General features: G+C 35.5%; 4 protein-coding genes across 6 annotated transcripts; 2 read left to right on the top strand and 2 right to left on the bottom strand.

Moving 5' to 3' along the window:
* Positions 1-2,779: 2,779 nt before the first annotated feature.
* LOC141690370 (ACT domain-containing protein ACR10) lies at positions 2,780-6,755 on the top strand. Of its 2 annotated transcripts, none has more exons than XM_074495175.1 (7): positions 2,780-3,064; positions 3,177-3,378; positions 3,845-4,063; positions 4,317-4,422; positions 4,649-4,982; positions 5,437-5,721; positions 5,795-6,068. In XM_074495175.1, exons 2-7 carry the CDS (start codon positions 3,225-3,227, stop codon positions 5,867-5,869), a joined length of 1,173 nt encoding a protein of 390 aa, XP_074351276.1. In that variant the 5' UTR covers positions 2,780-3,064; positions 3,177-3,224; the 3' UTR covers positions 5,870-6,068. The 2 variants fall into 2 exon arrangements, with proteins under 2 accessions (XP_074351276.1, XP_074351275.1); XM_074495174.1 differs by lacking the exon at positions 5,795-6,068 and adding an exon at positions 6,099-6,755 and having other exon boundaries at positions 2,789-3,064.
* Positions 6,756-8,376: 1,621 nt separating this feature from the next.
* On the top strand, positions 8,377-10,613 carry LOC141692655 (protein NUCLEAR FUSION DEFECTIVE 4-like). The gene has a single exon (XM_074497564.1). It carries the CDS (start codon positions 8,667-8,669, stop codon positions 10,428-10,430), a length of 1,764 nt encoding a protein of 587 aa, XP_074353665.1. The 5' UTR covers positions 8,377-8,666; the 3' UTR covers positions 10,431-10,613.
* An 813-nt stretch (positions 10,614-11,426) lies between these two features.
* Positions 11,427-17,012, bottom strand: LOC141692972 (uncharacterized). Its single transcript, XM_074497944.1, has 4 exons — positions 16,669-17,012; positions 16,371-16,481; positions 12,493-12,561; positions 11,427-11,660 (listed from the first exon to the last, which is right to left on the bottom strand). The coding sequence occupies exons 1-4, from the start codon at positions 16,837-16,839 to the stop codon at positions 11,610-11,612; spliced, it is 402 nt and encodes a 133-aa protein (XP_074354045.1). The 5' UTR covers positions 16,840-17,012; the 3' UTR covers positions 11,427-11,609.
* A 436-nt stretch (positions 17,013-17,448) lies between these two features.
* LOC141689881 (serine/threonine protein phosphatase 2A 57 kDa regulatory subunit B' beta isoform-like) lies at positions 17,449-23,448 on the bottom strand. Of its 2 annotated transcripts, XM_074494386.1 has the most exons (3): positions 21,897-23,448; positions 21,518-21,696; positions 17,777-18,000 (listed from the first exon to the last, which is right to left on the bottom strand). In XM_074494386.1, exons 1-2 carry the CDS (start codon positions 23,061-23,063, stop codon positions 21,556-21,558), a joined length of 1,308 nt encoding a protein of 435 aa, XP_074350487.1. In that variant the 5' UTR covers positions 23,064-23,448; the 3' UTR covers positions 17,777-18,000; positions 21,518-21,555. The 2 variants fall into 2 exon arrangements, with proteins under 2 accessions (XP_074350486.1, XP_074350487.1); XM_074494385.1 differs by lacking the exon at positions 21,518-21,696 and having other exon boundaries at positions 17,449-18,000; positions 21,897-23,441.
* Between the last annotated feature and the right edge of the window lie 279 nt (positions 23,449-23,727).

Genomic DNA, 23,727 nt, shown 5'->3' on the forward strand with positions numbered 1-23,727 from the left:
ATAACCTCCAGTTGTCATGATGACCAAGTATCTTGCACCACCACTTCATAAAACATGGCATCATTTGCTTTGGTCAATTGCCCTACATACAAATAATTATTTTGCCTATATAAGTCACTTAAGAACACACACAGAGAACACTGTAATTAGGATAAAAGTACTTACTTATTTAGCCTTCTCATGGCATTAGGACATATGGGGTTCAGAGCATAGCTGTTTTGCATTTTGTCCCTCCTTTGTTGTATCCTCCTCATCACATCTTTGTGAATTGCTTTCAACATTGATATTATAGGAAGATCCCTATACTTTGTGATGCTACTGTTGAAGACTTCACAATGGTTGTTGACAAAAATGTCACTCTTGCATATTGCTCTGAAAGCACTCCTACTCCATTGGCTTCTTGGTTTCTCAGCTAACTAGTCATAGCATTTTTTTGACAGCTGCCCATGTCAACAACATATCAGATGTGTTATAGATAAGGCAGACAGTAAAGATAATATAGATTATGTATACCTTCTTTAGCTCCTCCATGTGTTGATTGAAAGTATAGTCAGTAGTGGCCCTAGCTGCCAACCACAACAACATTCTAACTCCAATTCCTTTGTGGTTTTTCCACATGTTCCTATAGAGACGCATCACACAAAATCTGTGCTCAGCATTGGGGAAAACAACTTCAAGTACATTAATCAGACCCTGCACAAATAGTATTAGAAGGTGTATAATTAATGAGACTATGGTACATGTATAGTTGAGACAAGATTAAAGCAATTACCTTCTGCCTATCTGATATGAATGCCCATCCTCCATCATTTTCTATATTCAAATCTTCTTTAACATTCATCAAAAACCAATTTCAACTGTCAGAATTTTCAGCTTCTACTATGGCCCAAGCTAGGGGGTACATGCCATCATTGGCATCTGTACCTATGGCAGCTAGTAATTGGCCCCCATATGGCCCTTTCAAGTGACAACCATCCAAACCCAGGAGAGGCCTACATCCAACCCTAAATCCCCTTTTTAATGGCCCAAGACAAATATAAAATCTCTTAAATCTCTTCCCGCCATAACTCACCTCATGTTCTTCAGTCATCAATTTGATATTGCTATCAGGCATGACTTTCAGCAACTCATTACCATACTCCCACAACTTCCCATACTGATCTACATGTTTCCCATTAATTTTCTCTAATGCCTTCTTTTTTGCTCTGCCTATTACAAAAATGGAAACATGACAGTTCCAATCATTAACCACCTTCTGTAGGAATGAGGCTAAGGGTCATGTGGGATTCATTCTAATATCATTCTCATAATAGTTAGCTATCCATCTTGAATTTATCTGTTTCTGGTGAAAAGTTTGTGTGCATGTGTGTTTAGGATTATACACCTTGATCTGGTAGGTGTCTGTCATCTGTGGCTTTGAGGCATATATCTTCCACTCACATTTCCCTTCACAAATAAACCTCACCCTACTTCCATAGTTCCTGCACTGCTTAATAGGTCTCTTCTCCAGTATAGCCTGTTTTTTAACTGCATCTCTAAACATTTTTGATGTTGCAAATAGCATACCAATCTGAAATTTGGGTTCCTTCATGTTTGTCTTAGGGTTGAATACTGGATAGGGAATCTCATCCTCATCAGTGCTATTGGAGGCCATCCTCTCTTCTTCACTGTCTATGAAATGACTAGAAGCATCAGATGCATACCCTTCTTCATCTTCACTAACACTACCTGCTTCCTTCTCCATCTACACATTGGTCTTGCCTTCTTCATCAGTTTTTTTGACTTTGCCATCTTTCTCAGCTGTATTGACTGTTGTGCAGAACAAAACATAAAATACAAAAAAACAATCATTTTCGACTATTTGTACACTCCTGATGAAACACAAGGGACCACCATAAACATATTTTTATCACTTTCTAGTATAAAAACGAAAAGGACCACATGAATACAGCTCGAAGCACATGTAACACTTTAAACAGACAAAAAGATTCAAAACTAAACTATAAATTCATATTCTAACAAAATAAAATCATAATCGAACATATATGTACAAAAATACAAAAAGCCCATTTTCAATTAGAACCATAGTTCTTAATTAGAGCACTAACCTCCGTAATCGGGACCTTCATGAGGCTGGTAAGCATCGCTGTCTTTCCTATCTCTGATGAACCACGCCATTGTAGCAGCAACAACGATCAACGATCTTCTAACGGGAAAAAAAGTTTTGCTTTCTTCTCTAAAAGGCGGGAGACAGATGGAAACTTATTTCTTTCAGTATAGTGACAGAAGAATACGACTATTGTGTTGTAATAAGGATATGACAATCATACCCCTGCAAAATGAGACGGAGTTAGTGGGAGTAAACAGAATCACGCAAACTGTAAAAATTTTATTACTGCGGTATTTCAAGTGAGAGATAGTGAAAGTTAGTATTGCAAGCGGTCTGACACCCAAAATGTAAGTACATAAAGTGCACTTTACTTTTAAAAAATATTAATATTAGTGTATGTTTTTCGTGTATGTTTTTCGTAACTTACCAATGTTGAGCATGGATCTCATAGTATATTCAAAACCCCTAAACTTTTAAACTTTACAGTTTAAACATCAGCCCAAAAAAGAAAACAAACCGCAGAGAAAGGACAATAAAAGGAAGAGTGAAATAGTCACAAAATCTGGTGAAAAATCCAACTCCACCTAACCAATAAGAGTAAAAGACAGCTAGCTTCTGATTAGTCAAAGGCAAGGGAAAGTACCCAAAACAAGTGAGAGATATACAAAAATTAAGAGACAAAGCAAGCAAGTCTGTCTCATCAGAGTAGAAATGTACATTCAAGTTAATTAAATGAACAAGTTTGAAAAGCTACACATGCCACTTGTGATTCATAAGCAAGGAAAATACATCCCTATACACCCACCTATCTCTATTTCTATCTCTATCTTTACTTCTCTTTGTTCACACACATGTTTCTTTGTTTGCTCACTCCCTTAATTTTACTCCTTTCATCTCTCTCTCTTTCTCAACTGTACTTGTACATGTATGTAACTGAGAAAACAAGAAAAGAGGGTAAAAGCTTTAATCTTTCTTCAAGATTCAATCTTTTTGTACAAGAATTGGTTAAATTTATGGCACAAATCTAACCCACTTTTTATCTTTCTTCATATTGCAATCTTTATAGGAAAACCAAGATTTTGCAGTGAATATTCTTGTTGAAGATTTGAGAAAGATGGGTATTTTATATGATGATGTAGTGATTATAAATCAAGCAGACAAGGAAGGTGAGCCAACTGTGATAACTGTGAATTGTCCAGACAAGACTGGCTTGGGTTGTGATCTTTGCCGCATCATTCTCTTCTTTGGTTTGAGCATTTACAGGGGTGGTATGTTTTTTTATTCTTTTTCTCAAGTTTAGATTTCTGCATTTTTTTTGGTGTTTAAATTTTGGAAATTTTGCTGGGTATTTGAATGATTCATCAATTGTTTATTCTGCAAAAGATTGCTATTTTTGGGTAATGAATTTCTGATTTATGATTGGTTATAAATCACTGTATAGGCTAAACTGACATACTGTTAGTCTAACATCTTACTGTTACATTCAAAGGCACTTCAAAGTTGAACTGATGAATAATTCAGGTTATAGTGATTTTATTAATGTCTTTGTAATCTAAATAAGTTTAGTACTTCCCAGCTCAATTTTATGTTAGGTTTCAAGAAACTGAGTGCATAATATATGACCAATTGGCCATATATGGGTATATGAATTGTGAACTGCTAGTTAGAACTTTGTTTGTGTAAATGGTGCTGAACTGTGTTCTCTTCTGATTTTGTTACTGTTTGATGCTGAAGATGTGTCGACCGATGGGAAATGGTGTTATCTTGTGTTTTGGGTTTTCGGGAAACAAAATACAAGATGGAGTTTATTAAAGAAGAGATTGTCAGAGTGCTGCCCTTCTTGTTCTTCAGCTTCAGGAATCTCTTATTACAGGACTGATTTGGAGCCACCAAAGCCTTCAGAAGTGTTCCTCTTGAAGTTCTGTTGCCATGATCGAAGAGGCCTTTTACATGGTAAATTTCTAAGAATTATTAACAGTTCCCTACTTAAATTATGTGCATATAAATTATCGTATCGGACAAGTGGGTTTTATAATCATGTTTTTATTGTGTTCTATATTATTTCGTATACTGTTTGGTACAGATAATATTTTCTGAATCTTTGCTGATTTCCCCATTTTTTCTACTGCCAGCATATATGAGTGTGCATTTAATTTAGTTAATCCTCAAATTATTTACACCTCTTACAGTGAAATATTTTTCGCAGATGTAACATCGGTCCTCTGTGAGCTTGAACTCACAATAAAGAAAGTGAAGGTATCTACTACCCCAGATGGGAGAGTGATGGATCTCTTCTTCATCACAGACACAAGGTTAAAATCAGCAGTCTGGAATAAGATCTCTTATTCCTAAATTTACCCAACATTGAAATATTTATAGGGTTATTTAAATTGTTTGTATCACAGAAAGTTGACACAATTCATTTTTAGTTATTCCTGTGTTCTTAATTCTTTAGGGCAGGGCATGTTGTTAAGTAATTAAATTGTTGAAGTGCTTTAGTTTCAAGAACCTAAGGGTTCTCATACATTGTTATATCAGGGAATTACTACACACAAAAAAGAGAAAGGATGACACACATGATAGTTTGAGAGCTGTACTGGGGGATTCATTGATAAGTTGTGACATAGAAAAGGTCGGGCTTGAGGTTACTGCTTGCTCCCAGTTTCCCACTGTGCTCCCTGCAGCACTAACTGAAGACATGAAGTTAGAGATGATCGATTCACAAAAAATTGGATCTGCTCCTTCACATAATGTTACCATAACAATGGACAATTCCCTCAGTCCTGCTCACACCCTTGTTCAAATTGTCTGTCAGGATCACAAAGGGCTCTTGTATGATATTATGAGAACTTTGAAAGATTACAATATCCAGGTAATGATGTTTTTCATTTGAGTTGGTGTAACCGTTGTTTTTAGTATCACTCTCTTGATGCATTAGATGATAGTATCCTGATGTGGAAGATTACCAGATTGATATGCATGTGTTTTATTGACTTTGGAGTAATAATCTTTTTATGTGATAACTCACCATATAGGCTCTACCTTGAGAAATATGTAAGTGAGATGCTTACTCCTTCATGCAACAGACATAATAGCCTGAAATGTTGTAGCCCATCTTTCTTCCGATTTAAGTTTGTGATAGTTAAGTTATAACTAAGTTTAATTTGTCTTTAAGCCTGCTACTTGTTGAATAAAGGATTCTTTTGATATGGCGTTCAACTGTTGAACTCCATCACATAAGTTTGTGTAAAATACTCATAGCATTCTCGGTATTATTCTATTATTGGATTATTAGATTCTATATTAAGTATTTCTCATGTTAACAGATTTCTTACGGCCGCTTCACTACAAAAACAAAAACAGAATGCGAAGTAGACTTATTTATTATGCAAGCTGATGGAAAGAAGATAGTTGACCCAAGCAAGCAGGGTTCATTGTGCTCTCGTTTGCGTATGGAACTGTACAACCCCCTCAGATTAGCTCTTGTGAGCCGAGGTCCCGATACAGAATTGCTAGTTGCAAACCCTGTAGAGTTATCTGGAAAGGGTCGGCCACTTGTTTTTTATGACATCACCCTAGCTCTGAAGATGCTGGACACTGGGATTTTTACGGTACTCCTTGCATCCCATCCTCTATTCTTCTTTATAGAAGTTTATTTTTAAAGTGCATTCTTCATTGTGATAGACTGAATTATATGACACCGACATTCGATTGAATTGGAAATACCAAGAATCTCAGTCTGTTACAGTTCACTGTTAGCCAACTCAAATTGTGAGCATTTCCTTATAAATTATGGGTTGACAGTCCTTAGTCGAGTACAACTTTTCTATGTTAAATGCTATTTCTATTATAAGACTCAGCAGTCTTTCTGTTTAAAAACGACCTTTCACTTGCATCTACTGTTTTTTCAACCATTTGGCTTTTGAAAATATTCAGGAGTAAAATTCTGTTTGCACATTTTTTTCTCAAGTTGTGTTTTCATCTACAGGCTGAAATTGCGAGGCACATGATTGGAGATCGCGAATGGGAAGTTTATAGAGTTTTGCTTGATGAAGGGGATGGCTCGTCTATCCCAAGGAACATGATCGAGGAAGCAGTTCGAAAGATGTTGATGGGTTGGGAGTGATGATGTGTGAAGAATATTATAGTTGACATCCAATGTGGTTATGTATAGTGGAATGGCTAAGCCGTACCAAGTTAAGAACTTTGGCAGGACTAACTTAGCAATACAGCAAAGAAGAAGATTAAGTGGTAGTTTGTAGCAATGAGTTAAAAGGGAACATAGTGAACATAGCAGCCTCTCCAACAATTCATCCTCGGACAAGCAGTAACAATGTATATAGCTGGGAAGATGCGGCTTCCCATATATGTTTTAAATGCCTTCTGTTGGGAAGCTTTACTTGAAACCTCTACCAACCGATCTCATGCCTCTGCAACCCGCGTCGGTATCACTGTAAATATTTTCCTTTATTATACGTCATTGGTACTTCTGTAAATATTATCCTATATTATATATCATCATTGTACAAGGACATGAAGATGGAGGGGTTTGTACTTAAAGATCAGAGAGGGATGCCCGAAGTATGGTGCTATAAATACTATTTGGATTTGCAGATATCATATGAAATGTATGTATATATATGTATTCATGTCTTTTTTCATATGTGTTATCATTTGCATGATGTCTGCATCATTTTTTTGGCTTCATACTTTCTAGTTCTACTACATATTCATGGCGAATTGTTGTAAAATAGCTCGATGTTGAAGTTTATTATTTGAACATTGTCTGATAAGTATTATAATACTACTGTTATATTTTGTATGTATATGATCTTGCAGAATGGTATATTTGTTGTGTTTGTGATTGAATATAAAAGATATGTCGTTGCTTGAGTAACAGTTACCGTTGCCGGAATCAGGTAATCTTTTCACCTCAAATTAAAGATGCAAGTTGACAATATAACAGCCCCCACTCCTCACTGCCAGCTTTCCAATGGCAAATAGCCAAATACAAATTCACCATCTCAAGGTTTCAAAATGGAGGTTCAATGTTTGCCTCTTTTGCTGGCAAGGTTCTTATTTCCAGATTCTGTTAAATATTTGAATAACATTGAGAGACACCGGCTATGAATACCCTCTATTTCCAGATATCAAACGGAATCTGTGCGTGAGGTATTCATATATTTTTTTATCCAGTGAAACGTGAGTTATCACTTGCATTCTGTCTGCAGCTGTAAAACTGTATCTAGCTTCATATGTTATGTTATTTTCATCCTGACTGAGCTTAAGCTGCTAGATATGCCAAAACCCCAAGGTCCAAAATCACCCGAATTAGCTGCTAGATATGTTATGTTATTCTCTAGGTTATGACCACACAACTTTGATCTCTTAAGTTTGCAATTCGGAATCATTTCGGACCTTATCAGCGAACTAACCCTGTCATAGCTCATAGGTGGTATCTGGTGCATTACGGCTATGTGAAGTTGATTGTTATAAAGACTCTGTTGTGGCAGGAATTGATAGCTTTAAATGAAACCTGCCAGAATTCACTACGAGACAAGTACTCACAAGTCGGCAAATACAACATGCCAAACTTCACTACGATAGTTCAGAACAATGATCCACATAATACGATTGCATTCTGTTTGCACCTATTTGTAGTTAGTTGATGAAATGAATATGATTATGTGATCCTAATTTGTTGTTAGCCAGTACTCATATAGGCAGAGCAGATAATTGATATGGAGCTTCCCTCTCAAACAAGTCATAAGCTTCTTGATATGGGAGCATTATCGTAGAAGCATGTCACAGACTGTTGAATTGTCTAACCGCACTTTGTTTTTTCCCCAGAATTTGGACTTCCGTGTAACTGATTCATAATCCTTAATAGTATGAAAGCTACTCGTATAATGCGTTATGATCGACGAATGACAAGATTTGGGTATATATGTTGTGGTGTTCATTGCTCAACCACCACAGATTGACTACTACTTCAACTTGAACATTACTCAAATTATCTAAATTTCGGTTGTCAAATTACATTAAAACACTCAGAGATTTATGGATTAGAAGATCTTGGTTGAGCTTAAGTTGCTAATCGCTTTACGTACACCAGAAACCAACTTGATGCATTTGTAGGTCTCCAGAGCAGAAATCATGTATGTAAGGCCAAAAATACTCCACCCAGTTCCTTATTATTGCACAATAATTTGTCTGTATCTAATCATGTACCACAAATTCATCACAGATTGCGGACATGATGCATTTGGTCTCATCTTCCAACTTGACATTGTAAATTTGACTACCTGATGACTATGAGTCTATATTAATCCTACAACCGCGGCTTCAAATTTTCATTTCTTTTTGCATACCTTCAAACTTGGATATCGTGTTTAAATTAGTTATATACTACTTGTATTTCCATGATAATTAATTTTTGAAACACGACAAGATTATTAGGAGTAGACGGTCACTCACACCTCCAATACATTTGCTCCTTTTCACTTCATTCACCCATCGAACATACACCTATCTCGAGCTTAATAATTCCCAGAAAATGACTGAGTTTAGCAGTGGTGGCTCTGGTCTAAAGGAGATGAGGAGTTTCAGCCTCCAGATAATCACCGGCAGGTGGTTCATGGTGCTTGCTTCCTTCTGCATCATGGCTGTCTCTGGTGCAACCTACATGTTTGGCCTTTACTCCAACCAGATCAAGTCATCTCTAGGTTATGACCAGACAACCTTAAATCTCCTAAGTTTCTTCAAAGACTTGGGTGGTAACATCGGAATTATCTCTGGCCTTATCAACGAAGTAACCCCGCCATGGGTTGTGCTTTCTCTTGGCGCAGTCATGAACTTCTCCGGTTACTTCATGATATGGCTTGCGGTTGCTGGTAAAATAGCCAAACCTAAAGTATGGCAGATGTGTTTGTACATATGCGTGGGAGCTAATTCTCAGTCGTTTGCCAATACGGGCGCATTAGTTACATGCGTCAAAAATTTCCCCGAGAGCAGAGGAGTTGTATTAGGTCTGTTGAAGGGATTTGTGGGGTTAAGTGGAGCAATCATCACACAACTATATCATGCTCTTTACGGGGATGATTCAAAGTCACTAATCTTGCTAATTGGTTGGTTACCTACAGTCGTGTCCTTTGTATTTCTCAGAACTGTTCGGATAATGAAGGTGGTCAGAGTAGCTAATGAGCTCAAGATTTTCTATAATCTCCTTTACATATCTCTTGGTTTAGCTGGTTTTCTTATGGTTATAATTATAATGCAAAATAGTCTTAGTTTTACGAGGGTCGAGTACGGTGCAACCGCTTCAATCGTAGTTATATTACTTTTCGCCCCACTTTTTATTGTCATCAAAGAAGAGTGGAAGATATGGAAGCTCAAGAAACAAGCTGTGTTGAGAAATGATTGTATCCAGCTTCAAGTGGTCAACGAAAAGCCGACTTCTCCAGCTACGACAAATCATCCTTCAACGACCACGAAAGAGCAAGTCTCGTGTTTCAGCAATGTTTTTAAACATCCGGAACGTGGTGAAGATTATACGATACCACAAGCAATTTTTAGCATTGACATGATCATTTTATTCACAGCCACAACTTTTGGTATCGGAGGCACACTTACGGCTATCGATAATCTGGGGCAAATCGGGAAATCACTGGGCTATCCAACTCGAAGTATTACCACCTTCGTATCATTAGTCAGTATATGGAATTATCTGGGCAGGGTTTTCTCCGGATTCGTATCCGAAATTCTGTTGACAAAGTACAAGTTTCCCCGTCCCCTGATGCTCACACTCGTGTTACTTTTCTCATGTGTAGGACATGTACTAATTGCTTTCGGCGTGCCCAACACACTCTACTTGTCGTCCGTGATTATGGGGTTTTCTTTCGGAGCACAATGGCCTTTAATTTTCGCGATTATTTCTGAACTATTCGGGCTCAAGTATTATTCAACCCTGTACAATTTAGGTGCTGGTGCGAGTCCAGTGGGTGCATATGTTTTAAATGTTATCGTCGCAGGTCATCTTTATGATAAAGAAGCATTGAAGCAAATGAAAGCGAAGGGACTAAAGCGTCTCGTCGGAGAGGACTTGACATGCACTGGAGTAGAATGTTACAAGCTAGCATTTCTGGTAATTGCAGGGGCAACTGTGTTCGGAGCTCTTGTGTCTTTTATACTGGTGGTTAGAACTAAAGACTTTTACAGAGGTGATATTTACAAGAAATTTCGAGAACAGGCAGTGGTGCTTGATGCCGAAAACTCCGGGACTGCTCCGGTCACCAACGGTACCCTGGAGGCAGTAAAATGAATAGATTATGGTCGTTTTTGGGTTATTTGAAATAGCATTTGATAGGGCATGATCAGGCAAGGTTTATTTTCTGTTCTTTCTGTTAACACTGCCTACATGCTACATCCATCAGTGTAAAACTCAGATAAATAACAAAAATATTACCAAACAGTCATATAATTTTTAAAACAACACTTTTATCCCCGGCACTCGGGGGGCTGGAGCTGGCTAATTAAGATGAGTGGCGACAGGGAGAGTTGGGCAAGTGGTATGAAGATTTCTAAGAATACATCCGACACATTCTATCTCTTAGATCACAAGTCTGACAATTTCAATCTTAAAAATGACCTAATTCTGCCTACTATCAGTTAAATTTGCGATCATCATCCACACCGCCCCTGGTGTATGTTATCGGTCTCTTTCCCCTGTGCTTATCTTCTGACTTTGTGCCCTTGTCATATATTCAATGACGCAAAACAAAACCGAATCATAATTCAAAAAATAAAATAATTATTTCTATTGTAAATCTTAATAAATCTAAGAGTAAATATGTTTTCTTGGTTAAATTCATAAATATTTAAAAACAAAATATTTTTTCGTTTTTATTTTCGGATTATACACAAAGATGGAAAATTAGACTACTAACAGAAAATTATAAAAATAATCCCAGTTTTGGATTCAAGGATCCAAAATGACCTAAAACGCCAATAAAATTTGCATTTTTGATTTTTTTTTTTTGGATTTTTTCAAGCACGCAACAATACACATCTGGAGTATGGGCAAGCCAGTGCATGCTTTAAACGACACAATTTATAATTTGTAGTTTGAATTCATAGTACATATACTTACTTTAATATTTGTCTAAATTATTGCAATTTCTACTTGGATATGGATATAATTCCTTCTAAGGTAAATTCTAATCCTTCTTTGTTATTTACTTATTTTTTATACTGTTAAAAATAAAATTATTCAAACTCATAAAATTATTATTTTTCACTCATGTATTAAAGAAAACGATTTCAAGGAAAAATATCTTTTCTTTTAAAGACAAGTCAAACTGGAATCCTAGGTATTACATGCTCTCTAGTTTCGTTAACATTTATCAAACTATCTCATATCACAAATAACATCCTGAAGAAAGAGATCCTCTCTGTAATTACTCAGGGTTGTCCATTAGATCTCAACTCATATTTGTAGCCCCTAACGATCCACAAGTGCCTTGTCCATAAGGTTTACAGCTGAATCCATGAACTGCAGCAATAACATTCCCCATATTTTGATTAGGACACTGATCGCGATTAGGACAGTAGTACTGTCAACACTTCTCACAGTACATAAGATATGAATAGCCATCTTTCAATAATAATTTATAACATAAGGTTTTTAGTTCTGACCTCGATTTACTTTTTACAGCTTACCCATTCTTTATTCAAAACTCGCTAACGATTGAAATTTCGTTCTTCACTCCAAGGATTAGAAGTTATAGCAAGGTGACAAAACAAAAGCTTACGTGCCTCCCACTTGACTAGATAGATAATCATCTTGACAAAAAAAAGGATCATGTTGCAAATATAATCTTTACAACTCCTAAATGTTAATTATCCATGTGAATTTTAATATAACAAACATTCCAGCTCAATCTTGTTCACTGGCATTTGTTTGACAGACAAACAGTGGTGTATCACACTCTCAAGTCTGTTCGTGCCATATATTTATGTGCTGACAGTGGGAATCTTTTACTACATTAAACTGAAGAAGGATATTGATTGCATATCCTCATGTACCTTCTTTTTATAATATCAAGTATAGACATTGTGTCTGACACACATATATATGACACCATGACTCTTACTATGAAATATTCTAACAAGGAAGAGCTACTTAATATTGTTGGCTTTCTGAGTTTTACATTACCACAAGTTAACCATTCATTAATTTCTGACAAATAATTTCTCACATCAAAAATTACAAGTAAAGAAGAAGCATCTACCCAATACCTTCTAGATATGGTATGTTTGCACCAGAATAATATGTTAATGATGCACAGAATTAACACTACAAGGATTGAGAAAGTATAGGTTACCTTCCCAATGTGCTGAAGCTCACGTCCAACTGGATCCAGAAATTTCAAGTCGACGTCGATAGGCCACACCTGATAGGCAGGAAATCTCAAGTGAGTCTGACAAGTTAAAAACTAAAAATCTACATCAGAAAGAAGCAACACCCTGAAAATAATTGAGCAATTATGGGTTTGAAACAATTATACAAATTCCACCTACAAATGTGTAGCCTAGATAAAAGGTGGTCCATGGTGCAGAAGAGTCCTACAAGTGTATGTTCTGTATTCACTATTCAGAAATTGATCATGGCTGCTTTAGAGCAACTCCAACCCAACACTATAACGCAATTTGTAGTACAAAACCTACTCCAATGCAACACTACCATCTCCAACCTGTAACAATAAAATAGGGCAACTTTGACACTATTTTAGTGTCAAAATTACAGTACTTATAAAATCAACTCCAACCCATTTACACTATATCTTACAAATTTGGTGTCAAAAGTACATCTGGTGTAATTTTTACACCAAATGATCATGGCTGCTTTACATTCCACATAGGGACTGAGGAAGTCAGATGTATTTCTTTATTGAGAACGGCTGTTTTCAGGCAACTACAGAGCATAGGCAACTACAGAGCAATATGCTGGCAAGTTTATCATGAAAACATAGAACATTCTTGAACAAAGGCTATACTCAACATCTGCAGTAATAGTTCCCCCAGTAAATAATGGGACTGGGACTGACAAAGGAAGAGAGGGTGCGTCTGAGAAAATAAACATCCCGATATAGCTCAATAATTTCAATATCTACTCACTCCACTGGTCTTGTAACCTTGAAGAAAAGTTACTCTTATTGGAAGGATCTGCCATTGGTAGAAACTACACATTAAGTGTACATGTAACTAGTGAAAGGAAAATCTAGCTGCTGCTAGGGAAGAAGTATCCGAAACAGGGAAAATGAATCTTATTGATTTGAGGCCTTTTTTAACATTCTTATAAAGAGGTCTTTTTTGTAACATTCTTAAGAAGAATTTGCAACTTCTACACACACTGCTTCCTCAGTCTCAAGTCTCAACTAGTACATAGTGAGACAGCAGCCACGCACACAAACCAAATTCGAAGAGCAAGTTTATCCCGTAAACTGATGTTTGAAGTACACAGTCTTGAATCGAGATTTAAAAAGTCTCAATTACAGATTAAAACAAATATTGTGCAGCTCTAACAATCAATGTTATTAAAGGCGAGATGCGCACCGAGGCGCTAGGGTCCCTTGGAGCCTAGGCGATGAGGCGCGAGGCGAGGCGCGCGCCTCATCGAAATGAAACGAATTTACTTAGAAAATGAATTATTTATTATAGAATTCTGCAAAAACACCACAAATAGGAATATGAAACTTAAAAGAACTTTCATATTGGATAAGTTTTCTTACTATCACTTTTTTCGGTAGCCATTTCTCCTTTACGGTGTAAATCATACATATATATTATTATGTAACTGGAACCACAAAAGAACAAGCATATACATGGTATATTAGTATGTATAACACTATAACCGTAGGAATATATATATATATATTTAACTGTTTACACACACACAATATATATATATATACATGAGAAGAAACGAAGTAGAATATAAATGTATATGTACGGAAATGTCTTCACGTTTGTTATCATTGATAACATGGATTTCTAAACACTTATGGGCTTAAAAGAAGTTGGGTTTTAGGGCTGTTTTTTAATATTTTGACTGTTATATTGTTAGTAACAATATAACCCCTCAAAAAATATGGTGGGTTTCAATGGTTGTTTTGTGTAAAACATAAACAGATATGAATGTTGAGAAGCATGAGTGCAGTTGTGGGGGTGCGGGTGGGTAGGACGGGAATAACGGAATTAGACAAATCCAAGTATACGAGGATTCGGTTGTCGGGGGGTCCGGTGATTTTTATATATATATAGAGAGAGGGGGGGGGGGAGTTATATGGCACTAATTCTTTGAAACCTCGGAAATTCATTAATAAAATTGTTGAAGATCTTTTAACTTTAGTAAGTAAAATGTGTATATTCTGCAAGTTAAACAAATTTTCTACAAACTAAACATGTTTCGTAGTAAAACATTTTGTAATGTTTTGCATGCAACACATATATGACATGCAAGATTTTGAATAAAATAATGATCTTTGTAGAGTATGGTTAGCAAAATGATACGTTTACAACATTTTTATGCAATATTTTACTTGCAGAACATAAGTGGTCTCCAAGGTCTCCAAATAAAAGGTGGTCTCCATATAACCTCTCTCTCTCTCTATATATATACATACATACATATATATTTATATATAGAACCGTAGAGAACCCTTGATATTATTATAGAATTTCATCAAATTCGTTGCTAATGTAGAATAATAATTATATCTAAATATAATAAAACGTTTAACAATTGAAATTTGAAAAAAGAATGATTTTCTATTGCAGAATAATTTTGGATAAATGTGATTTTACTGTGATTCTGCTACAGAACCACTTTAGACTGTTTCATCAAATTTCAATGATTTTTTAAATAAAAAAATTGTGCAACTTTGTTTTAAATTTTGGTAATTAAAATTTGTAACTATATATGATGAAAAATGAAATAAATTATGTATTTATATTTTTTAAATAATGGTTTTCTACGGACCTCTATCTAAGAAAGCCTTCCATGGATTGCCACCCATATATATATATATATATATATATATATAACCAAGGGCCGCATTCAATTTAAACTAATAATCAAATACATACGTTTATCATTCTTTAATATTCAAATAATATTATATAATTGAATATTAAGTTATTAACTATTAAAAGCAAAAATTAGAATTAACAATTAATTCAGACAAAATCAGATAGTCAAAGTCAAATGGCAATAAATATACATATATAAACAGTGAACATTGATTACAACATATAAACCTAAATCAGTCCATACTAACACACATATACATAGACTATAGTAGTATACATATACATACACAAAATCACAGATTGATCAGAGGATTACAGAGAGATTGTTATAAACATATTTATAAAATCGATTACACCGGAGAACGAATTAAGAAAGAACGATGAGGACAGCTACTGGAGATAACACATCGATTACCCACTCGATCGTTTTTGTGTTTTGTAAAACTTGTTTAAAGTTGACTGAAACAATAACCTAAACTACCCTTCCCACAACCCACCCTAAATCCCCTCCAATAAATAAGGAGACACACTGGGTGGGGTACCCATACGCAATGCACCACCTAAGTACCGCACCCATGCTTCTTAGTAGTTTAAGTGACAGATTGATTAACTACACGACTAAAGATTTTATACAAATGTGTAATTAAAACATTAATGTCTCCTCTTCGCCATAACATGCAAGTAAGGTAATGTCCAACAAGACACAATATTTAAAAAGAAGTTGCAACTACCCCACAGGATCGTAATCCAGGAATTCCAGGCCAGTAAATATCTGTGTTGAAATACTTGTGCATGTATACTCTATACTTAGTCTTCTGAAAATTGTAAGCAAGATAAAGGCAAAAAGCAGCGTATGATCTATATTATATATACTTTACATAAAAAATTGACCTATAATTAAAACAATCCTTCCAAGTAAAGTGTTCATCTTATTTCATTTGAGATTCAACATCTTCAAAATCAATGAGTTAAACTAGGGCAGCTTTAGTAGGGCCTAAAGTGGGTATAGGTGGGATTTTTCTAACCTCGTCCGAATTCATATATAACAAGTTGCATACTAAGAGTAACATACTTAAGGGTAAAATATAGTAAAACCAGAAATGTGAAATGAACAATTCTAAAAGCTAATTAAGTTTAACAAAAGATATCACGACCAAGGAGAAAATAATACCTTAAGACCAAGTAATCTAACTGGAGTAATCTGACCAGGAATAATACAATCAGGTCCAGCTGCTTCAACTATAGCTTCACTCCCTAGGCCACTTCCAATTGGATTTGGGTTCTGCACAATCATCCCATTACAATTATAATAATTACAAACTAACAATTACACAATCACCTAGAGAGAGGGGGGGAGGGAGATAGGGAGGGGGGGGGAGAGAGAGAGAGAGAGAGAGAGAGAGCGGGGGAGAGAGAGGGAGAGAGGGAGAGAGAGAGAGAGAGAGAGAGAGAGAGAGAGAGAGAGAGACCTTCATGACGAATTGAGCATAATCAGAGAAGGGGTCTTTAGGAACACGAAGAAGAGGGGAAACATGGATTTTGGGGATGGGTTTTTGATTAGGATTAATTTCCCTCCAAGGAGCATCCTTTATGAGTACTGGGGAAACACCTCCTGTTCCTTTTCCTCCTTTCTTTGACATTCTTGCAAAACCCCTCCTTACTGTACTGATCTTACCTCTTTATATTTTGGATAAATTTAAGATAGAGGATGAATGGATTATATAGTCGTTCTTTGCCTGCCAAACAGGATAGAATAGAATAGATAGATAGATTATAGATAGACACAGCTTCTACCCCCTGAGGTTTAGGTTTATTTACGATGTTCGTTTGCTTCGTCCTTCGGACTACTTTATCGTTTGTTTATGTTCCTTTTTTATTTCATTTTCAATTTAGATTTACTTCCAATAATAAAAAATGTAGCAATTTTTAATGACTATTCTTCTTCTTAATTTAGTTATAATAATAATTGCTATTTAACCATAATCATATTAATATTCATTCAGAAGCTTAGTTTAATATGTCAGCTGTGAAATGAGAGAAAACCCTAATACATTATAATGGTTACAAATAAACATAACCCAGAGTATGCACAACTCAAGCGTGACAACTGACTACACATACAACTACAAGAAGTATTTATTTTCACGCAGAGATTCCAGATATAGCGGTATCATGTTCTTCAGCTTTATGAGATAAATGATTGTTGAACTACACAATTAAACATTAATTCAAATTTGTGCAAAGTATACTGGTTTAAAATACTTCCTGAAGCTTATAATTTGCACAACAAATACATATAATACAATTACAAACCATCCATCATTTGCATAACTACTTGCAAAAAAAAACTTCAATGCTTGTGCAAAAAAAAGAAAAAAAAAAAAGAGGACGGGCCTAACAAGAGATGGGTGTAAACATAAGCCACCATGGATATCTCCTCTCTTGACTATGATGAGCATCCTTTAAGTGATTGAATTAACTGTTTTATATTTTCATACTCAGACCCCTCGTTCGGCTGCAGCAACCAATCTCTGCCATTTACTTTCCCTTTGTTCTTCCAAATCTTCCGCCTTCGCCTCTTTCTCCGCAAACTTCCTTTGGCACTCCTCAAATAGCTCAATATCCATTTCTGAGAACACTTTCCGAACATTAACAGTCAGACCATTGACAGTCTGATTCCAGTGGGATCTTATATTTTTCTCCAGTGCCTCAAAAATGATCGGCAAAATGACACTCCGATTTTGAGCGATGAGACCAACAATATGCTCATTATTCCACAAAAAAAGAGCTCTTTCTGAAACCTGCATAGTGCATTTGCTTAGGAAAAACATTGGGAGGAAAGGAGAAATATTGATGCTTATTTAGGTATTCTTCATATTACAACATAAAAATACAATTTAACACATAATTACAGTAAAGCTGCGCATCACTAAAACAGTAAAAGACTTTCAAATATATCATTTCGCGTTCTAGACTTCCGGGGGTATAATTCTACATGAGGATAAAAAGTCTGTATTCTACAAGAGTTAAAAAGTAGTTCTACAGGTCACGAAATATTGGCATGGCTGAATGTATTTGTATGCATGCATCAGATTTTTCATGGCTTGCATTTTAGACATGCATCAAATTTTCACTAATTGACGACACTGACTAGGTCAAAATAAAAAGAAAAAAATGATATCAAGGAGAAGAGGAAAACCACGAAAGGTGGCAGAAAGTTTTACATGAATTTCTTAATTTAGCAAAGCTTTCTATCTCGGATTATTAGCATAAATAATCATTATAACCACTTTTAAAAAAATCATTATATTCAAATCCACAGCCATCTCTGAAATCAGGGTTCTTACATACTTTCCTGTTTTCTATTTATTTGACTCAGGTTTCGATATGTTTGTGGCACCTAAATACTCTAATACCACGACCTGTCATTCGATTCAGCTTGAAAATGTAATACTGCTCTCACTCACGCCTTGTCACTTCAAGTTGGCCCTGTAGTTACAAACTTGGTATTACGGAAGCCTACAAGGCTGGAACATCTTTTGGGACAAGAAAACTGAAAAGACCTTAAACTTGATAGAAACCATCTTATAGTGCCTGATTTCTTTCTCTACTTCATTGTTACATCATGTACTCGCAACAAAATCCAAACCAGTCATATTACCTCCTCAATTCAATATTTGTAAATAACATGCCATTGATATAAGTAAACCAGCCCAAATAAAACCTATCAAAGGCAATTGAATATAAAACTTATAAGAACGCCAAATGTATAGTTAAATGAAACAAATCATATAACCTTCAGGTTTGCCGTTCGCCGTTCGCTACTCATATTTTCCCAAATAGGGGTTTAGGACAGAAGTATCAAAAAGATATCATGAGTAGTACCTTAATTTTAAGATGGATACCAGTCGGAAAAAAAAGAGTTGTAGCATCTACTTTCATCCTTTATTTGTAGATTGTTTATATAACACTAAGTAACTTTTTAATGCAGCAAAATTTAAGTATCAGAAATTTATATTACCAAAGAACAATTTAGAGAAAGAATGACGGCACTGATTTCGAAAATTCCTACCGAGCTGTGATTTCTACTTCATTCAATGCTAATGGCTTGATGGTGATATCTTGACACGAGGCAGTTTGCTAATCAGAGATGAAACCTAAAGTCTCGGTAACAACTATGGGTTTATGGCATTAATACAGCCAAGTAAAGTAATACAAAAAGTAAATGCATACGATATTATATCAAAGCTCAATCTTCGACTGTAGCTACAGTTGGAGGAACAATGAAGAAAATATATCTTTACAGAACACTTTTTCAACCTGTCTCACATCTACACCTATTAATTTAATATTGAGCAAGAAAACATTTAATAGAATCACAAACATTAATGACGTTATTGCATAGTTTAACTAGTTGACATACATAGGTTGTTTAGATCACAGTTTTTTATATAAGACACCTTACTTGAAAAAGTGGCACCAACCCTGGTAATTTTTACTCGACATAAGCGCTTTATTTGATATCTAAAAACCCGTTAACCAAAAGGCTCAAAATGGTTAATGAGTTATTGGTTAAAAAAATTCCGTTCAACCCTATACGAGAACATGTTTGAAAGATAAAAGAAGAGAACAAAGAAATTAGTAGTTTCAAAATTCTAACGAACGGGGATACTAGAAAAAATAGGAAAGACTAGGCAGTATCTTGTTACTTTATTGTGTGCTTATTAATGAGAACCAGGAATGGGGCCGAAGGGAATGGAAATGATGACGATATAGAATCTCTTGGCTCATGTAGGGGACATATTGCCCGGTTAATAGGAATGCATTCTCCATTTTAATCAAATAAACCTCTTAACCAGACACCAATACCTAGGAATGATTTTCTGATTCCCATTTAACTTGGCGACATACATAGGTTGTTTAGATCACAGTTTTTTAAATAAGAGACTTATCTTGAAAAGGAAGTACCAAACCTGGAAATTTTTACTCGATAAAAGCGATTATAATAAATCAAACCAAAAGTCTCTAAATGGTTATTTATTTATTGATAAATAACTTTTCGTTGTTTAACCGTACATGAGAACATGTTTAGAGGATAAAAGAAGAGAAAAAAGAAATTTGTTGTTTTAAAATTCTAACAAACAAAAGGGTATACTATAAAACCAGCAAAGACTAGGCAGAATCTTGTTACTTTAATTGTGTACTTATTAATGACAATAAGGAATGGGATCGAAGGGTATAGAAATGACGATGATACAGAATCTCCTGGATCATGTAAGGGACATATTGTCCAGTCCAGTTAATAGAAATGCCTTACCCACTTTGATCAAATAAACCTCTTAACCAAACACCAACACTTAAAAACGAAATTCTGATTCCCGTTTAACAGGTTGACATATATAGATTGTTTAGATAACAGCTTTGAAACAAGACATTTATCTTAAAAAGTACTACCAAATCTAGTAATTTTTACTCAACATAAGCGCTTTATTTGATATCTAAGAATGGTCATTGAGTTCTCGATAGATAAATTTTTCGTTGCTTAACCCTATATGAGAACATGTCTGGAGGATAAAAGAAGAGAAAAAAGATTTTGTAGTTTTAAAATAATAACGAATGGACAAACTATAAAAACCGGCAAAAACTGGGAAGTCTCTTGTTACTTTAATTGTGTACTCGTTAATGAGAATTAGGAATGGGGTCAAATGGAATGGAAATGATGATGATAAAGAATCTCCTGGATCATGCAAGGGACATATTGCCCGGTTAATAGGAATGCATCACAATAATATACTTACTCCCTCCGTATTATATTTTTAAGAAAGATGGAGTTAACAACACTCTGACTCAGGTTACCATGCTATTACTCCAATCAATAGTAGAAGTCGTTTCTCAATTGGACAGTGTCCACTTATCTGCCACTTTTAGCAGATATTTTATTTCTACATTAAAAAATATATGCATATATTGTATACAAACACACTAACTTGGACACTGAAGAGAAAAGGATCCGTATGAATGTGAGCTTTTACAGACATATTAAAATGATTAATGTCATAGAGAAATCTAAATTTTGTCCAAATGAGCTAGTGTCCCACAGCAAAACCTAAAGAAAAAAGAGCCAAAAAATACCAATCTCGAGTCTGGTACCACACATGCTAGCATGTAAGACATGCATTCTACACTACTCTTGATAAAATGAGGTAAATAATTTGTGTTTTCAATACTACTCCAAAACTATTTGAAAGATGATAACCTCAAATATGGAAACAAGGCCATGGATGCAATACTTAGCATTGGGTAATTATTAACAATTACCATGTGCTATAAATTATAATCGCATTGGTCAGCCAATATCATGGTGCCATGGTGGCAAGCAACCAATGCCACCAGCATTGGTCGAGCAATATCATGGGTAGTCCTTTTCCAATTAATATCCTCCAGAAATCAATGCAACGATGACATATATATTTGAGATCCAATTTTTGAAAAGTCATCTGGCACCCACAGCATTAATTAGATATGAGCAAAATAATGGGGCGGAGAAAGATTAAACCCGGGCTAAAAGTTAAAAAAAAAACACATCAAGGGAACAACACATTAGCCACAGAAGTGATATTGTTCAGCATTCGTAAACATTAATAAATATGCAGCTATTTAATAATTCATAGAATGCACAAATTGTCACTTTGCATACCTGAAAATGAGAGCTATTAAGGCAATTAGCTATCCGTTTAAAAAGACGAACCATACAGCGCTGGAATTCCCCAGCTTGTGTAGCCTCGAGCACTTCTTCGAGTTCTCCAAGAAAGAGAACTTCTTTCTGGCAATTAGTGACGGGCCAGTATTTCAGCAAACCCCTGATAACAGTATCTGCTAGCTTGCAGTCCTTTTCAACAAACTGTGTTATACAATATGCCAGCTGCTGATGATATAAGCCAACTGGCTTAGGCTTGTGCAGGGGTATGAGCGCCCGGATAAGAAACAATTTATGCTCCTCCTTCATTGGCAGCGCAAACCCATTGATTATACTCCCAAGAATCTCCAACAGCTCACCTATTCCATTATGCCTCTGAGTTTCATATATAAACCGATAAAAAATATTGTTGATTCCCTTCCGGATAAATGGGCGATGAACCATAAATTTCCCGTATATTCGGTGAAGAATAGTTTTAAGATAATCCCGCTCTCGGGGATCCTCGGAATCAAACAAATCTAGCAGTTTAAAGACAAACGAATGATCAATGTAGCGCTTAGCAACCTTGGTGTCAGTATCAGTGGACACAACATATCTCAATAGCAACTCATACACAAGCTGCAAATGTGGCCACGAAGCTTCAAAATAGGGTTCATCCTCCTCCGGTTCGACATTCTCAGACCCCGTATTCTCATGCGGCGCTGGAGGAAAACACCTAAATATATTCAACGAAATCATCCTCACCATTTCCTCTTGATTACCCTCACTAATCTTAACCGAACCAGACTGCACAAAATCAACAAGCTCCGAAAGACTCTGCCTCTTAATCTCCTTCTCTCTCGCCATTTTCATCGTATCCGTAAACTCAAACAAAAAACAACAAACTTGCACTTTCCTGAGAAACAAATTCTGCCGTTCTCCAACAGGAACATCCTTAAACAAAGGAAGTACCTCAATAGTCCCGGGATCAGCCGCAACAACCACAGCAGAACCCCCACCACCAACACCACCACCCCCAGCTGTTAAACCCCCTCGAGAAGCATGATTCACAACAACATTCGATGTCGAAACTGAACCAGAGCTCCGATTACCACTAGCACCGTAATCAATATTATTATCCGATTTCGAACCCTTTCGTTGCCCCCTCTTTATAATCTTATTAAACATTTTAGTCAAAACAATACAGTATATATAAAACCCTAACCAATTAACTCAACTAATTAACTTCAATTAACAAGTAAATTATAAAATTGAAAGTCAATTAGAACTGATTACAAGTCAACACAGTCAATAAGCTTGTATTACGAATGTGTATACACACAACACATGTTTATATATTACAGAGAGCAGGATGAATTAATTGTACCGGTAGAAATTTGAAGGAGATAATCGCCGTAAAAAAGAGAGATGAGCGGAGAGAGATTGCCGGAAATGAAGTGAGTGATCGGAAAAATAGAGACGCAGAGGGGTAGATGTATTATTGTGGCGAGCAATACAATAAGGGGAGGATATTTGGATAGTAGGAGTAGGAAAGTGTTGAAAGTGGGGTTACTATATTAATTTTTGTGGGGGTTGGATCATTTTCAAATTTAATCATTGCTAATTCCTTTATCTTTTCTTTGTTTTTTTCTATCATTTTTAAATACTTTTTAATATAATATATGTCAAAATTGAATATCTGTTCTCACGAGAATCTAATTGCGTTTAATATTTTGAAATTAGTTATACTCTTAAACCTTGATAAAAAAATATATTTTTGATTTCAAAATTTTATTCATTTAATAAAATTATGCATTTTTTGGAGAAAAAAATATATATATACTATAATTTT

Source organism: Apium graveolens, chromosome 10, assembly GCF_009905375.1.
Source record: "Apium graveolens cultivar Ventura chromosome 10, ASM990537v1, whole genome shotgun sequence".
Classification (NCBI taxonomy): Eukaryota; Viridiplantae; Streptophyta; class Magnoliopsida; order Apiales; family Apiaceae; genus Apium; species Apium graveolens.

Excerpts from the sequence above, each read along its gene's own strand:
- LOC141690370 (XM_074495174.1), top strand. The coding sequence starts at position 3,225 with ATGGGTATTTTATATGATGATGTAGTGATTATAAATCAAGCAGACAAG. Across the intron at positions 4,423-4,648 it reads TTCTTCATCACAGACACAAG|GGAATTACTACACACAAAAA; the intron begins GTTAAAATCAGC and ends TTGTTATATCAG. Across the intron at positions 4,983-5,436 it reads TGAAAGATTACAATATCCAG|ATTTCTTACGGCCGCTTCAC; the intron begins GTAATGATGTTT and ends TCATGTTAACAG.
- LOC141692655 (XM_074497564.1), top strand. The coding sequence starts at position 8,667 with ATGACTGAGTTTAGCAGTGGTGGCTCTGGTCTAAAGGAGATGAGGAGT.
- LOC141692972 (XM_074497944.1), bottom strand. The coding sequence starts at position 16,839 with ATGTCAAAGAAAGGAGGAAAAGGAACAGGAGGTGTTTCCCCAGTACTC. Across the intron at positions 16,482-16,668 it reads ATGCTCAATTCGTCATGAAG|AACCCAAATCCAATTGGAAG; the intron begins GTCTCTCTCTCT and ends ATGATTGTGCAG. Across the intron at positions 12,562-16,370 it reads TTAGATTACTTGGTCTTAAG|GTGTGGCCTATCGACGTCGA; the intron begins GTATTATTTTCT and ends CCTGCCTATCAG.
- LOC141689881 (XM_074494385.1), bottom strand. The coding sequence starts at position 23,063 with ATGTTTAATAAGATTATAAAGAGGGGGCAACGAAAGGGTTCGAAATCG. Across the intron at positions 18,001-21,896 it reads TTAATAGCTCTCATTTTCAG|GTTTCAGAAAGAGCTCTTTT; the intron begins GTATGCAAAGTG and ends TGCACTATGCAG.